Below are 15,119 nucleotides of genomic sequence, written 5' to 3' on the forward strand. Positions count from 1 at the left end.
ATTCTGTATCACGCTGCTTGCACATAAAATTTTGATTATCTGTGCTACACAAGTCTCTACTATCAAACTCTCATGTATCGTCTTTTGGCAACCCTTCTTCGAAATTTCAGATACATTTTTCCGAGACTATTAAGGCAACCATGACAATGGTATAACAAAATGGAACCTGTGCACCATTGCACAGTTAATCATAGCTATTTATCTAGTCAAGGTTTTATCTATCTATCTTTTATATATAGAAAAATGGATGTATGTGTGTGTATGTTTGTTCCGGCATAACTCTTGAATGCCTGGAGCGATTTCAACCAAACTTGGTACACATATCACTTACAATCTGGAAAGAAATACTTTGAGGGTAACGCTCCCAATACTGTTCAACTCCAAGACACCCCTGGCATCCGGGTGGGTGTGACATGTAAAACGACCGATGTTAGTGTGGAATCCATAGTTTATGGGGTCGCTAAGATAAATAGTGACACTGTCAATGCCGTTCAACTCCAAGTTCATTTTACACTATAGTTAGAATTCATTATTTTCCTGTCTAATAGAAGATTGGGATAAATAAAAACCCGGGCAACGCCAGGCAATCAGCTAGTATATAATATGTACACTGCAGTTGTCTAGTCGGTAGGGTGTCTTCAGTGCCACGTGGGAGACCCAGGTTCGATTCCTGGGGTGGGTGATCTGAGGTCGGAATTTTTCGAGCCTTGTCCCCGCATAAAATGGCTCGGGCTCACCCAGCCTCAAATCAATGGGTCCTTGGGGAGAGGGAATAAAGGTGGCCAGGCCATGGTGCTGATCACATCACCTCCAAAATGGCCGAGGTTGAGAATATGTGGGGCCCAACCCCTACATCCTGAAAATGTGCCTTACCGTAGCTTTTGATTGTGTTCTACTTGTTTTCCCACATCGCAAGATTCAGTTTTCTCAATTCTCGCTATCATCATTAGTTACCATCTTATCGCTGAGTTTGTTGCGAAAAATATTCCTAAATTTCACCTAATAATGCTCCTGAACGTATTGATATTTACAGTGGAACCTCGATTTTACAGGGGACAATGCTGATGAAATTTAACAGGAAAATGTGAAATCGACGACAATTTCAAAACAATTTGCTATGTCGGGACCATCAAAATTGAATATGTAATGCGTGAAAATGTAAAATGTGAGAACGTAAAATTGGGGTCCCGCTGTATGTAAATGTCTTACACATAATTTATCAACTAAACAATATCACGGATGTGCATGTAAGCATAAAAAGACCTATTTTCAAGCATATCAAGGGCTACAATATATTTTTATCTGTATGACATGTCTTATATACTGATACTTTTCTTGTATTTATGTTTTGCCATGCGTTTGCTTTATAGTACATACATATTACAATGGTGCGTTTTACTCACTATCAATTCAAATAAAAATATATAAATAACTTACGTGAGTACAAATTTTTCAGAACGACGTTTCGGAAGTCTGTACTACTTCCTTCATCAGGTAATAAAATAAAAAACTTTAGGTGCCAAACATAGCACCATGCTGTCAAATCGTAAGTTGAGGATTCAGGTTGAGGATAGAAAACAAAAAACTTACGGTGACAGCATAAAAACTCCAATGGAAGTCTTCACTGGTTAAAAATTCCCTGTTAAAAAAAAACACAACTAAAACAAACAAATTACAATCCCTTAGCGACTTCCGCAGGATAGGAGCGCTCACAGTCCATGTGTTCTACCCAACACTGACGGAAGTCGCTAAGGGACTGTAATAGGTTTTCGATTTTTATTTGTTTTAGTTGTGGTTTTTGTTTTTAACATAGGGAATTTTTAACCAGTGAAGACTTCCATCGGAGTTTTTATGCTGTCACCGTAAGTTTTTTACGTTTTCTATCCTCAACCTGAATCCTCAACTTACGATTTGACAACGTGGTGCCAAACATTATTTTATTACCTGATGAAGGAAGTAGTACGTACAGACTTCCGAAACGTCGTTCTGAAACATTTCTACTCACTCATGTAAGTTATTTATATATTTTTATTTATACTACATTTCAGCATTTCTTTTCCTGTCATAGTGTTTTACAAGGCGTAACACTCAAAGTTCACAGTATTGTATGCATATTGTTTGACAGCTGTAAATTTTCAGAATATTTTGCTTTTAAAAAATGACATTTTTTTCATGATGCATCAAGTAATAATAATGTATATTTTTAAGCTTCCACATCGCTACTGGCAGTGAAGATAATACATGCAAAATCTGGGACCTCAGACGTCGACAATGCATTTACACCATTCCATCCCACACCAATCTTCTGTCTCAAGTTAAATACCAGCAGGAATGCGGTCACTTCTTGGTTACGGCCTCTTACGACAATACAGCAAAGGTGAGTTGATTTTTGTAATTATATACTCTATAGAATGTTTCTTATTGCTAATGTTTTATTCCTCCCTCTGCATACAGAATTCCCTTTGAGTGTAACACAGGAAATGTAATAGTTTGCAGCTTTCAGAGATTGTGGCCCTGAGGTTTGTGGTGCATTACTATCAGGAATCATCTGAGTATGTGGCACATGCCTAAGATTACAGGTTTCTTTAGATATCCATGATGTGCATGGTAGATATATGATTGTTTTTTAGTTAATTTGGTAGGGCTCCACTTGTCGATAGTATGACAGGCTTTCCTGATGATATAGTGGTAATACTGCCATCTTTTTTACAAGGAGACCTGGATTCGATTCCCAATGCAGGAACATTGCACTGAGAATTCACATGGTTCACATCCTAGTTTAAACTGTAGGTCCAGTCCCAATTAGCCTACATGAGTATAATGGAAACAATTGTTGTTGTTTTTTTACAACTATATTGTTAAGTTATTTGTAAATAATTTTTGCTGTTGTATTTGCCTTTTATTTACTTTCCATGTTCCTATCAAGAGGTATGAATATATGTATGAACTTTCTAGCGAAAGATATAATGCATAGAGTGGATGAAGGAAAGAAACAAGAGAAAGAGAATCACCTCTCTCTCTCTCTCTCTCTCTGTCTCTCTCTCTCTCTCTCTCTCTCTCTCTCTCTGTCTCTCTCTCTCTCTCTCTCCCCTCCCTCCCTCCCTCCCTCCCTTCTATTTATTTCCTTCTTTTTTGTTATTCCTTGTTCTTAATGCCTTTCTTTCCCTCATCCTCTTTTATCTGCTATAATGATCATTTTGTTGATATTTCATTAGCATTCAGCCCACTCCCTCTGCACTTTAAATTTGTTTGTTTATTTATTTATTTGGGAGGTATGGTGGTCTAGTCGGTAGGGCATCTGACTGCCATGTGGGAGACCCAGATTCGATTCCCAGGGTCTGAATTTTTCTGGCCTTGTCCCCACATAAAGTTGCTCTGGGGCTCACCCAGCCTCAAATCAATGGGTACCTGGGAGCAAGGGGGGTAGAGGTGGGTGGAACATGGTGCTGATCACATCAGCTTCCAAATGCCGAGATAGAGAATGTGTGGAGCCCTACCCCCACATCCCCTAAATGTGCCTTCATGACATGGTGCTATAGGCAAGGGGACCTTTGCCTTATTTGATTGTGTGCACAAGTAGAATGATGATCATTACTGAGACACTTTTTGCTTAGCCTTCATCCCTCCCCTTTATACACATCTCTGGATTTCCAGCAAGTTTAAACAGCACAGACCATTTTAGTAGAGACAAGAGCAGCATTTGACAACATTTTTCAAATGTCCACCGCTACATGCACTGTGTAAGAAGAGGGATAGAAGCAGGAGCATTTGAAGTAGACACATTCTACACCAGAAACAAATGTAATATTCCCATACTTGTCCAGCTTGTTTTTTTTTTTCTAGGGTTGAGCTCATGCCGATGTATTTGTATCAATATTGGAAAGTATCAATTGGGATTATATCCCAATACTATTCTGGTATTTTGCTCTTTTGCAAGGTGTGTAAAAATACCATGGAACACTTTTGAGGAAATTTGTGGTTTCTGGAAATTAAACAAAATTTGAAGTTTTCATTTGTTTGGTGGCAATAATGTGCCATATTTTGTGATTACATACCAGATATGGTATTTTAATTTTCTGATGTACAGCAAAACTCTGGTAAATTGATGATTACGCTTGGAGTGCAATACTTACCCACTCATATTAATATTTTGAAGAGCTTTTTGGTGTTACTACAGGGTGGCGACAGACCTGGAAAACCTGGAAAACCGGGAAAAGTCAGGGAATTTGAGGTGTCAAAAAAAGTCAGGTAAATGTCAGGGAATTTCCTCTTCATTGACTTTTTTTTTTTGACACCTCAAATTCGAACACTCTTTAGAGGAAAATTGTTATAACTCGGGCACTATGGGAGCAATCTACTTTGGATAACTTTTGTTTTTCAGCTAAAACATCAGTGCATGTAACCATGTACAATTCAGAACGCCAGACCAAGGAAGGGAGCTTGGGCACGACCCCCGAATTTCAATGGAAAAAACATAAAAATCTGCAGTTTGCCCCCTCTTCTCCTGCTATTTTGGGAAGAAGGTGTAAACTTTAGTATTCTTTTCAAAGAACGTACATTTCTCAAGAGAATGAAACATGTTTCATGTTCTTGGGTGCCATACAAGTTGAATAATAAGCCAAAATGTGATTTTTAAAAAATTATTTACGAAAATAGGTACTTTGCATTTTTTGAGGAAAATTGTTATAACTCGGGCACTATGGGAGCAATCTACTTCAGATAAGTTTTGTTTTGCAGCTAAAACATCAGAGCATGCAACCGTGTACAATTCAGAACGCCGAACCGAGGAAAGGGGGTTTGGGGGGCGTGACCCCCGAATTTCAATGGGAAAAAAATCTGGATTTTGCCCCTTCTTCTCCCACTATTTTGGGGAGAAGCCACGAAATTTAGTGTTCTTTTCAAAGAATGGATATTTCTCAAGAGAACGTAACATTTTTCATGTTCTTGGGTGCCATACAAGTTGAATAATAAGCCAAAATGTGATATTTTTTTACGAAAAATAGGTAATTTGCATTTTTGGAGGTAAATTGTTAGTACTCTGGCACTATGCGAGCAATCTACTTCGGATAAGTTTTGTTTTGCAGCTAAAACATCAGAGCATGCAACCGTGTATAATTCAGAACGCCGAACCGAGAAAGGGGGTTTGGGGGGCGCAACCCCCGAATTTCAATGAAAAAAACAAAAATCTGGAGTTTGCCCCTTCTTCTCCCACTATTTTGGGTAGAAGCGGCGAACTTTAGTATTCTATTCAAAGAATGGATATTTCTCAAGAGAACGTAACATTTTTCATGTTCTTGGGTGCCATACAAGTTGAATAATAAGCCAAAATGTGATATTTTTTTTACGAAAAATAGGTAATTTGCATTTTTGGAGGTAAATTGTTATTACTCTGGCACTATGGGAGCAATCTACTTCGGATAAGTTTTGTTTTGCAGCTAAAACATCAGAGCATGCAACCGTGTACAATTCAGAACGCCGAACCGAGAAAGGGGGGTTTGGGGGCGCGACCCCCGAATATCAATGAAAAAACCATAAAAATCTGGAGTTTGCCCCCTCTTCTCCCGCTATTTGGGAACAAGGTGCGAATTTTAGTATTTTTGTTTCAAAGAATGGACATTTCTTAAGAGAACGTAATATTTTTCATGTTCTTGGGTGCCATACAAGTTGAATTTGTTGAATATTGCCACCCGACAAAGTATCTCACTACTACATGCGACAGAAATTGCATGGACTGCAACATCCAATAAAAATCGAATGCATAAACAAGAAGAGCTTTAGACTGCAAATATGCTGCTGAAATTCTATTACTCTACTTACACTTCACCTTATTTAATGTAGCAGTGTTTACGAAGGTTTTCTTTCATCATCCTGACGTATTACTGGTTTCGCACAAGTTAACATATGTTACAGTGACATTGCACTATTCTTAGATATCAAGAAGAATCCAACCAAATGGGATATATATTGAATACTATCACGAAAAAGTGAAACATAAATCTGCATTGGTGAATGTTATAAAAATTTTGCAAATTTACTGCAACACTAGTATTGCAATGAGATTAACACTACTATCTGTCCTGTCTGTTTAAACTCATAAGAGATGGCCATTAATCTCTCACTGAGTATTGTTAATGTCCAATATTATAAAATAAAATACTAATAATAAACACGTCAATATTTTAATATCATATTTACTCGAATCATTCAATCATAAAAGCAAATCACTTTCTTCAAGAATTGACTTTTCTCTGCCAGCTCTGCTAAATTTTAACTTTCCATCTACTGATTTATACGACGGGTGGCCAGAAAGTAATTTCCAATTAGTAGGGACATTGATTTTTCGCAAACGCCAAAACCGTGAAAAATGGTAATTGCTGCGAAGTTATGTTTAGGAATGTGCAGTGCTGACTGGACACATTTTTCGCCCGTTTGAAATATCGAAATAATGCGAATTTGGCATAAAATGCCACATCACCCCTACCTTTAGCTGTGATCAAGAACGTGTGGGGCCCTAACTCCACACCCCTACTATACACCTTCATGGAAAAGTGCAGGGGAACACTTTACTTCCTCAAAAATCTGTTCCAACATATCAAACTGTCACCAAAATCCGTAGACCATTTGACCTACAATTTAAAATAATAGTTTAAAAGCACAATGGAGTATTACGTTTTGGTATATTTGGCAGATAAATTTTCTAAAACAAAATCGCGAATTTTGGGAAACATAACACTAACAAGTCAAAAAAGATAATGCCAATTTTTGGTGCCATAATATATCGGTACCTGTCACGTGAGAATGATTGGTTTTAATTTTTTGGGTGCATCGCCACTTATGGTCATTATGCACCCTTCAGTATATACAGGGAAAATTCCATTATCTAAAATGCTTACCTTAAAATTAAAAAAGGGGTATGGAAAATAACTTCCAAGATATCAAACTCTCACGAAGAGGCGTAAGCCATGTGACTTACAATTTGAAACACTATTTTAAAAACACCATGAAGGTATAATTTCAGATATTTGCCAGAAAGTGCGCTAAAATGAAAATGTGAATTTTGGGAAAAATAACACCGTATAGTAAAAAATAAAAAAAATAAGAAAATACACCAATTTTTAAAAAAATAAGAAAATATCAAGGTCCCTACCGATTAGGCATAAATAAAACAAGAATATCAGTTGTATTGGGTTGGTGCGAATGAAATGTCCGGCCCAGGTGCGTCATTGCCAAAGGCCAAAAAAATCAAAACTACAATACCTGGTTAATCAAAATAGTCACCGTCTGCAGCCACGCACTTTTGTCATCGCTCAGCCAACAATTGGATTCCATGGCGAAAGAAGTCTGGAGTCTGCGACGCAAAGAACTCCTCAACGGCATGTTGCATCGCCCGATCAACAGCGAAGGTCTTTCCTGTCAGGAAGTGATCGAGATGCCGGAAGAGATGGTAGTCAGTGGGAGAGAGGTCTGGAGAATATGCTGGATGAGGAAGGGTTTCATATTGCAACTCATGGAGAGCCTGCTCCACCCTTTGCGCGACATGTGAGCAAGCATTGTCGTGCAACATGAGGACACTATGTCTGTGGACCATTGCTGGATGCTTCCGGAGAAGTTTTCGGTGAATTTCATGGAGTTCAGGACTGTAACGATCTCCATTGATGGTTTCACCTCGCCTGAGAAAGACAAGATGGATCACACCCACCATAGACCACGATACCAGCAACAGCACCTTCCGTGGGTGGAGAGGTGGTTTCGGAGACCACCCTGGACGTTGATCACGATCCAACCATTGTCCTGATCGTTTACGATTGTCATGGCAGATCCATTTTTCATCTGAAGTGACAATCCGATGCAGGAAACCATCCCGGTTATTCCTTACACTCAGAGAACTGCACACCTCCAGACGGCAAGTCTTGTTGGCCGGTGTCAAATCATGTGGTACCCATGAGTCCAACTTTTTCACTTTACCGATCGCACGGAGCCACCGAACGACAGTGGTATGGTGTATGCCTAAGTCGTCTGCAATGGCACGAACACTTTTCCGAGGGTCCGCTTCCACGGCGTTCCTGAGGAGTTCATCCGAACATGATGTTGGTCGATGGCCACGGGGTTCACTTTGCAATGCTGTGTCACCGGAACAAAATTTGACAAACCAGCAGCGAATGGTGCGTTCATTTACCATTCCTGGCCAAAATGCACTGTTAGTATTTTTGGTGCCTTGCTGAGCAGAATCTTCCAGTTTGAATTCTTAAAGACAAATCACTCGCAATTGTGTGTTCTCCATGGTGCACTTTCAGACGACCCTGTTCAACAATACACTGCCTCCTGACTGTCTGGGTGCTCCAGCCTGTTTGCTGAACGTATACAGAGTTTATGACGTTAGACCTGTGACCTCAGTCAATCCCTGTGTTGTGTTGTTGAGGTGAGTTTCCCACCAGACGTCAAAGCGGACATTTCATTCGCACCAACCCAATAATTTATTGCATTAGTAACAGTGAGTCCTATCCTAATTTTCGGCATAATCACCCACCATTGTTCTGGCATTTGTCGTAGCATAGCACTAAATTTTGTATGCCCATGGTATATGTGTCTGACAGCAAAGACTGGAACTATCTCTACCGCAGTGTAGCTGTCAAATCCTTGCCCTGCCAGAACCTCTTCAGTTAAACAACTTAGTGTCTGAGTTGAACGGACGTGTTTTCGCGCAGCTCCTGAGTGCAGTGAAGTGTAACGGAATGGGAAACAGTGTTGTGCAGTGGCGCCTGGCTATAGGCGCGTGGAGCGGGAGGTGGAGGCCCCAATCGGGGCAAGCGACAGGGCAGCTCCCCGCTAAAGAAGTGCGTTTGCTTTTTGTGGCCATGATTACTCTGGTGCTATTAGTGTTGAGTGGCTTGGAAGAGAATCCTGGTCCCTGCACCATCGAGGACGTCATGGCAAAACTTGACTCCATGGACGAAAAACTTAACTCAGTGACCAAAGACACGGCCATGTTGAAGGGTGAAATATCCAAACTCACAAAGGAACTGAATGACACGAGACAAGAAAATGACAGGCTTAAGAAACAAGTGCTAATGAACGAGGACGCTATAGATAGATTGGAAAGTCAATCAAGAAGAAATAACCTCGTTTTCTACAACATAAGGGAGGAACGTGAGGAGACATGGGCCAGAACAGAAGACTTGGTAAGGGAGTTTTTATCAACGGAAATGGGAATCGATACTGATGATTTCGACATTGACAGAGCGCATCGTCTCGGCAGGCCAAACGGACGGACCCGGCCAATAATTGTAAAATTGGCATTTTATAAAAGGAGGGAGGAAATTTTATCGAACAGTTATAGAGCCAAGAATACACCAGTCTATATCCAAGAAGACTACACGCGCCGAACGCGGATGGTACGTTCAGAACTCAAGCCGTACCTTATAGAAGCAAAGGCTCGCGGTCAACATGCTAAATTGCAATATAACAAGCTACTCATAAATGGAAAACCATTTACTTTGGAAGAACTGAAATCCCCTAACAACGGCTCGTCAAAACCAGTTCCAGCAAGTTCCAGAAACGCAGAAGTAAATTTGGCAACAACTTCAGACAAAGGACCCCGATCGTCTCCAGGAAAGAAGGAAGTCGTCGACCTCGGCGGAAACAGCAGGACTCCCCCCACCCCTTCACACAGTGGACAATCGCCAGCGTCTGGAACTGCATCTGATAGAACGTGGACGTCCAAAACCCCCAGGCCATGAGTTTCGGAAGGTGCGTGCAGTTTCTATGGAGGGATGAAGACGAAGGCCGAGTCTCGGAAGCAAGTTGGAAATCCCCACCCCCTCCCAAATCCCACCCCTCCCCCAAGTGACGTGGTAGCAGTGACAGCAACGGAGGAAGAATGTCAGCCCGGGGGCAACTCCCACAAACATAAACACGTAAGTTCTCAGACTAAAATATTTAGCATAGTGTACCAAAATGTTCGCGGGTTGCGTACCAAAATGCAAGTGTTCTCTCAGAACATATTATCTAACAATTACAGCATCGTAGCAATTACAGAGACTTGGCTTAATGAAAACCATCTAAGCACGGAACTTTTTGATGATCGCTATAACGTGTTCCGATCTGACAGGAACCCGACTGACTCTGGGAAAAATCTGGGCGGGGGTGCTCTTCTGGCAATTCATAACAAATACGCAGCGACGCTCGTAGGCAAATTTAACGACGACCCTAACGTCGACTCATTGCTTGTGAAAATTGTAATTCATGGACTGCCTACCTTATACATCTGTATTGTTTACTTTACTCCATGCTGTAATGACATGTCTTACAACTTATTTTATAATTTTCTTGAAAGGCATTGTAGACCCGCACATAACATTCTCCTCATAGGGGATTTCAATATCCCTTGCATAACAAGCAACGAATACAACCTCGTTAACGCCACTCCTGTATGTCGCGAATTATACAATCAAATGTGCTTTTTTCAATTACGCAGCATAAATAACATTCAAAATAGTAACGGCAAAACTCTCGATCTTGTGCTAAGTAACGTTTTTGGCATGCAGTTGACACGAGAAACTCAGCCACTCGTGCCTGAGGATAAGCATCATCCTTGTCTCGTAATCGAAATAAAGCACAGAAAAAGGACACAGAGTAACCATCCACCAAACAACCTCTCGTACAATTTCAAAAAAGCTGACTTTAACAAACTATACAACAAACTATCGGTCGTTAACTGGGATACACTAAAACTCTGTGATAACGTAAACGAAATGACAGATATGTTTTACAACATAATATACGAAGCATTTGACGCGTGCATCCCCTTAAGACGCCTAACACCTCCTAAATATCCATGCTGGTTTACCGCCAATATAATTAAAAAAATAAAAGCAAAGGCTCACCACCACCAAAAATGGAAGCAAAACGTAGGTAACCCAGTTCACCATGCCAACAAATTTAAAGAACTCAGAAAAGCAATCAAAAAAGAAATATCAGCCGCCCATAATAATTACTTGTTCGACATCGAAAGCAATATTCAAAGTGACCCGTCACTTTTCTGGTCGTACATAAATCGCAACAGGCAAAACAAACAGTTTCCAGTTTCTTCAAACAATGAACCCATATTAAACCTGAATACCGTCGTTGATGAATTTGCGAAATACTTTCAAACTGTGTACGCAAACAATACGGCAAAGTATAACCTTGAGATCATGGCAGGGCACACAGAGTGCAAAACGCTAGATTCACTCAACATTCAGATGATCAGTATGTCTGAAATTGAAGCAGCTGTAAAAAAATTAAAGCCAAAGAAGTCGGCGGGGCCAGACAAAATCCCACCCTACATCTTCAAAGGATGTGTAGACATTTTAAAAATTCCACTCTTTATTATCTTCAATGCGATATTATCTTCTATGCAGTTTCCCGAACGGTGGAAAGTTACTGCTGTATGTCCAGTACCGAAATCCTCGGAGAACAGAAACATACAAAACCATCGTCCTATAGCTCTTTTATCTGCCCCTGCTAAAATATTTGAGCAAATCTTATATTGCCACATATATAACCATGTCAGAGAAGCTTTTTCTGAATACCAGCATGGCTTTCTGCCCAACTGCTCAATAGAAACAAACCTTGGCGAGAAACTGCATTATATAAGCACGGTGCTAGATGATGGGGGGCAGGTGGATGTAATATACACTGATTTTTCCAAAGCCTTTGACACTGTAAATCATGATGTACTACTAAGTAAATTGGGCACTTTCAACTTTTCCCTTCCCCTCAGGAAACTTATGGCGTCATATTTAATGAATAGAAAACAATATATTTCGTATAAAGGCCACACATCCAGCGAATTTCTAGTACGTTCCGGAGTACCTCAAGGGTCGAACATAGGACCTCTTCTCTTTCTTCTATTAATCAACGATTTACCAGAGCATTTGATTAATTCTAGAAAACTGTTATTTGCAGACGACCTGAAATTCTTTCAAAGAATAAAAAATATTGAAGACTGTGTCTGTCTACAACAAGACATAAATAGGTTGAGTGCGTGGTGCTTGTGCAACGGTCTTTCTCTTAATGCAGCAAAATGCTATTCTGTTACTTACTCTAAACAAAAAACGATCTTAAATTTTCAATATAAACTTAATAATACCAATCTAAAAAAATCTGAAACAGCAAAGGACCTAGGAATATATTTTGACTCTAAGCTAACTTTCACTCACCATATTAACAAAGTAATAGGCAACGCTTACAAACTTATCGGGTTCATTATTAGAATGGGCAGAGACTTTCGAGACACCCAAACACTTAAGGTATTATATTACTCATTAGTGCGTTCAAAACTTGAATTCGGGTCTGTTGTATGGAACACTGACAGTATAGTACAGACTACAAAAATAGAGCGAGTACAATCAAAGATGTTACGTTATATGAAGTATAAACTTGAAGGTACTTATCCCAAATTTGATTCGTACACTAATCTAATAGAGGAGCTCCGAATGCACAGGCTTGACGATCGAAGGACAGTGCGCGACCTGCTGCTGCTCTGGAAAATATATAATGGAAAACTTCGCTCTCCTCTTTGGATCTCACAATTTAAATTACGCGTTCCTAACAATAAGACGCGACCCAATCATCAAACCTTTTTTGTGAATAGAGCGCGAACAAACATTGTCAAGAAATCCCCTATCTGGAGAATGAGTATTCTCTACAATGCCTTGGAAAAGCGTAACAAAAATATTGATTTGTTCTCTATGCCATATATACAATTTAAAAACTGTGTAATGAAAACAATATCAAATAACAGTCACTGAAGCATGTATAAAAACCTGTATCTCTGAACTCTCTAACTGGGCGCCAGCCTGTTGAGTTCATTATTGAAAATAAATAAATAAATAAATAAATAAATAAAGTTGGTAGATTCAAGGCCAGGGCTGTACAGGGATTGGTCCAAGATCTCTCACCTGAAGTGATGCAATGGGCCCGTGTGTACTCAGCTGTATGGGGTTGTGCACATTTGATTGGCCTTCCATGAATTGTCTGCACCAATCTGACCATACTATCACTCACGACGTCTGCCAAATTTTGAGCGTGCAATGTAGGCTACATCGCAGTCGGTGGGAGACTGTATGAGAGCTGCAATCTTTAACCTAGAACTGTCCTAAAACGGCTGCATTGCAACTGTACCAGATTACAGCTATATGCCACTCACTTCATCCTGCCTGCATGTGTGTGTGTCGCTCTTCGACCACTAGTGCTGTGTACAGGCACCATTGGAGCTTCTTTCAGGATGCCCCTCGTATATGAACTTTCAGAAGCTTTTATTATTAGAGTGTTCCTGTTTTAATGTGTGGTTAGATAAATCAGGTACCTATACAATGCAATTCTATAAATTCCTTGCATTAAATTTCTAATACCTACATACCCTTTTCGTCAGCATTAATGGTATAACTGCACGTTGTCAGTTTCACGGTACTTCACTTGGATATACTGTACTGAAGCAGAAATCCCATTGATAATGTAAGGAAATATGACACTTTATTTTGTTCGATTCAATTGTTTCACTTATATGCAAAAGTTAAGTTGTTTGCTTTACAGAGAAGAGAGAAGTAGCTTTATGCATTGAAAAATGAGTCCGCACTCATGGTTCTTGCAAGCAGAGGGTTCCAAACCTCAGTGGAAATATCAACATATAATACCGAGAACGTATAAGGAGACTGATAAATTACAAATTGTATTTCTTAATCATTCACTCTTCACTCTTATCTCATTTAGTCGTAACTTTAAAAATAATCAAGTATTTTATTTTAAACTTACTGTGTATGACAAAATTCCGTAATCCTTCCCTAGCTTGTGAATTGTAATAATTTTCCAAGTTCACTATTTTGCAGTTTCAATTCAAATCATAGAGAATAGAGAAATTAAGTCAATTTCATAGAAGATAATATTGGCACTTAACAAAACCATACGTGGATCTGTGTGAGTTTATTATTTCCATTTGCAAAAACATCGATTTAGTTTAGTTTGTCATTGTCAGGGAAAAATGTAAATTTTGTCCTGGAAAACCTGGAAAAGTCAGGGAATTTCATTTCTACTTGTTTGTAGCCACCCTGTACTATTTTCAAGCATCGGTATGAGTATAGGGTGAAAGTGGTATCAGCTTAGCACTAGTTTTTTACAAAATTTCATGACTTTTATACACATGCATTAGGTTCCCTGTGCTGAACAGGGATATGCAAAGTCCCCACTAACCTGGAGAGCAATTTCGCAGATGAGAGGACCAGATTTTCCAGTTTGACATGTTGATGGGGGATGGATGCAACAATACAAATAGTTGACACTATTTTGGGACACCGTATATGTAAAATATCCAACCTGGCAGTTTCAGCTCACATTATCTGTTTTATTTTCGTATATCACTCTAAATGGAGATAATGACTGTTTACTTAAGTCACATTTTCACTGCATTTTTCACCTCACAATCCTTATTTGATGGCTTGCTACCACACAACAATTACGGTTATACATGTACTTGGCTTTGAGCGTATACCGCTCATTTTGCCTGTTTGAGTGAAGAAGCTCTCAATTCCGTACTCTTATCTAGCATCGCCCATGCAAACTACAGTAAAACTTTGTTAATCAGGCCTAATGGAGGGGGATAAGTTGACCGGTTTAACGAAAGTCCGGATTAACTGATATAACCTAAAAGAACAGTAGAAAGTGCATTAAAACTCCGTTTATAGTAGGAATGGGACCGATTAATCAGTACTCTATCGGTATCGGCCAATATAGGCATATCGGTAAAATTACCGATTATTTTACCGATCCGATATATCAATAAATATCTGATAAATTAGTGCAAAATTCTGCCATTTTGTTGTAATTTTTATGGATAATCTCCATGCTCTAATTTTGAAAAAAAGTAAATGTCTAAATATGCAACTTCTCTTTCACTGCAGTCACCTCGAAATACACATTTATTAAGGAGGTCAATGAACCTTTTAGGTTCTTCAAGGACCATTTTTAATTTTATATCGGATCGGTAGAATATCGGTTATCGGTATCGGTAAATTTATATATCGGTACTTTATCGGTACCGGCCAAAATTTCATATCGGCCCATCTCTAGTTTATAGCAACAAA

At 39.4% G+C, this 15,119-nt stretch overlaps 1 protein-coding gene across 1 annotated transcript in view; it reads left to right on the forward strand.

Annotated features, from left to right (window-relative positions):
• Positions 1–15,119, forward strand: part of U4-U6-60K (U4-U6 small nuclear riboprotein factor 60K) — a 40,111-nt gene that overhangs the window by 24,187 nt on the left and 805 nt on the right. Inside the window, exon 9 of the mRNA XM_083143341.1 lies at positions 2,209–2,377. Within this exon, the coding sequence (XP_082999467.1) occupies positions 2,209–2,377 (169 nt within the window). The remainder of the gene's footprint in view (positions 1–2,208; positions 2,378–15,119) is intronic.

The sequence above is a fragment of the Lepisma saccharinum genome, chromosome 21, assembly GCF_977018435.1.
Source record: "Lepisma saccharinum chromosome 21, izLepSacc3.1, whole genome shotgun sequence".
NCBI classification, from domain to species: Eukaryota; Metazoa; Arthropoda; class Insecta; order Zygentoma; family Lepismatidae; genus Lepisma; species Lepisma saccharinum.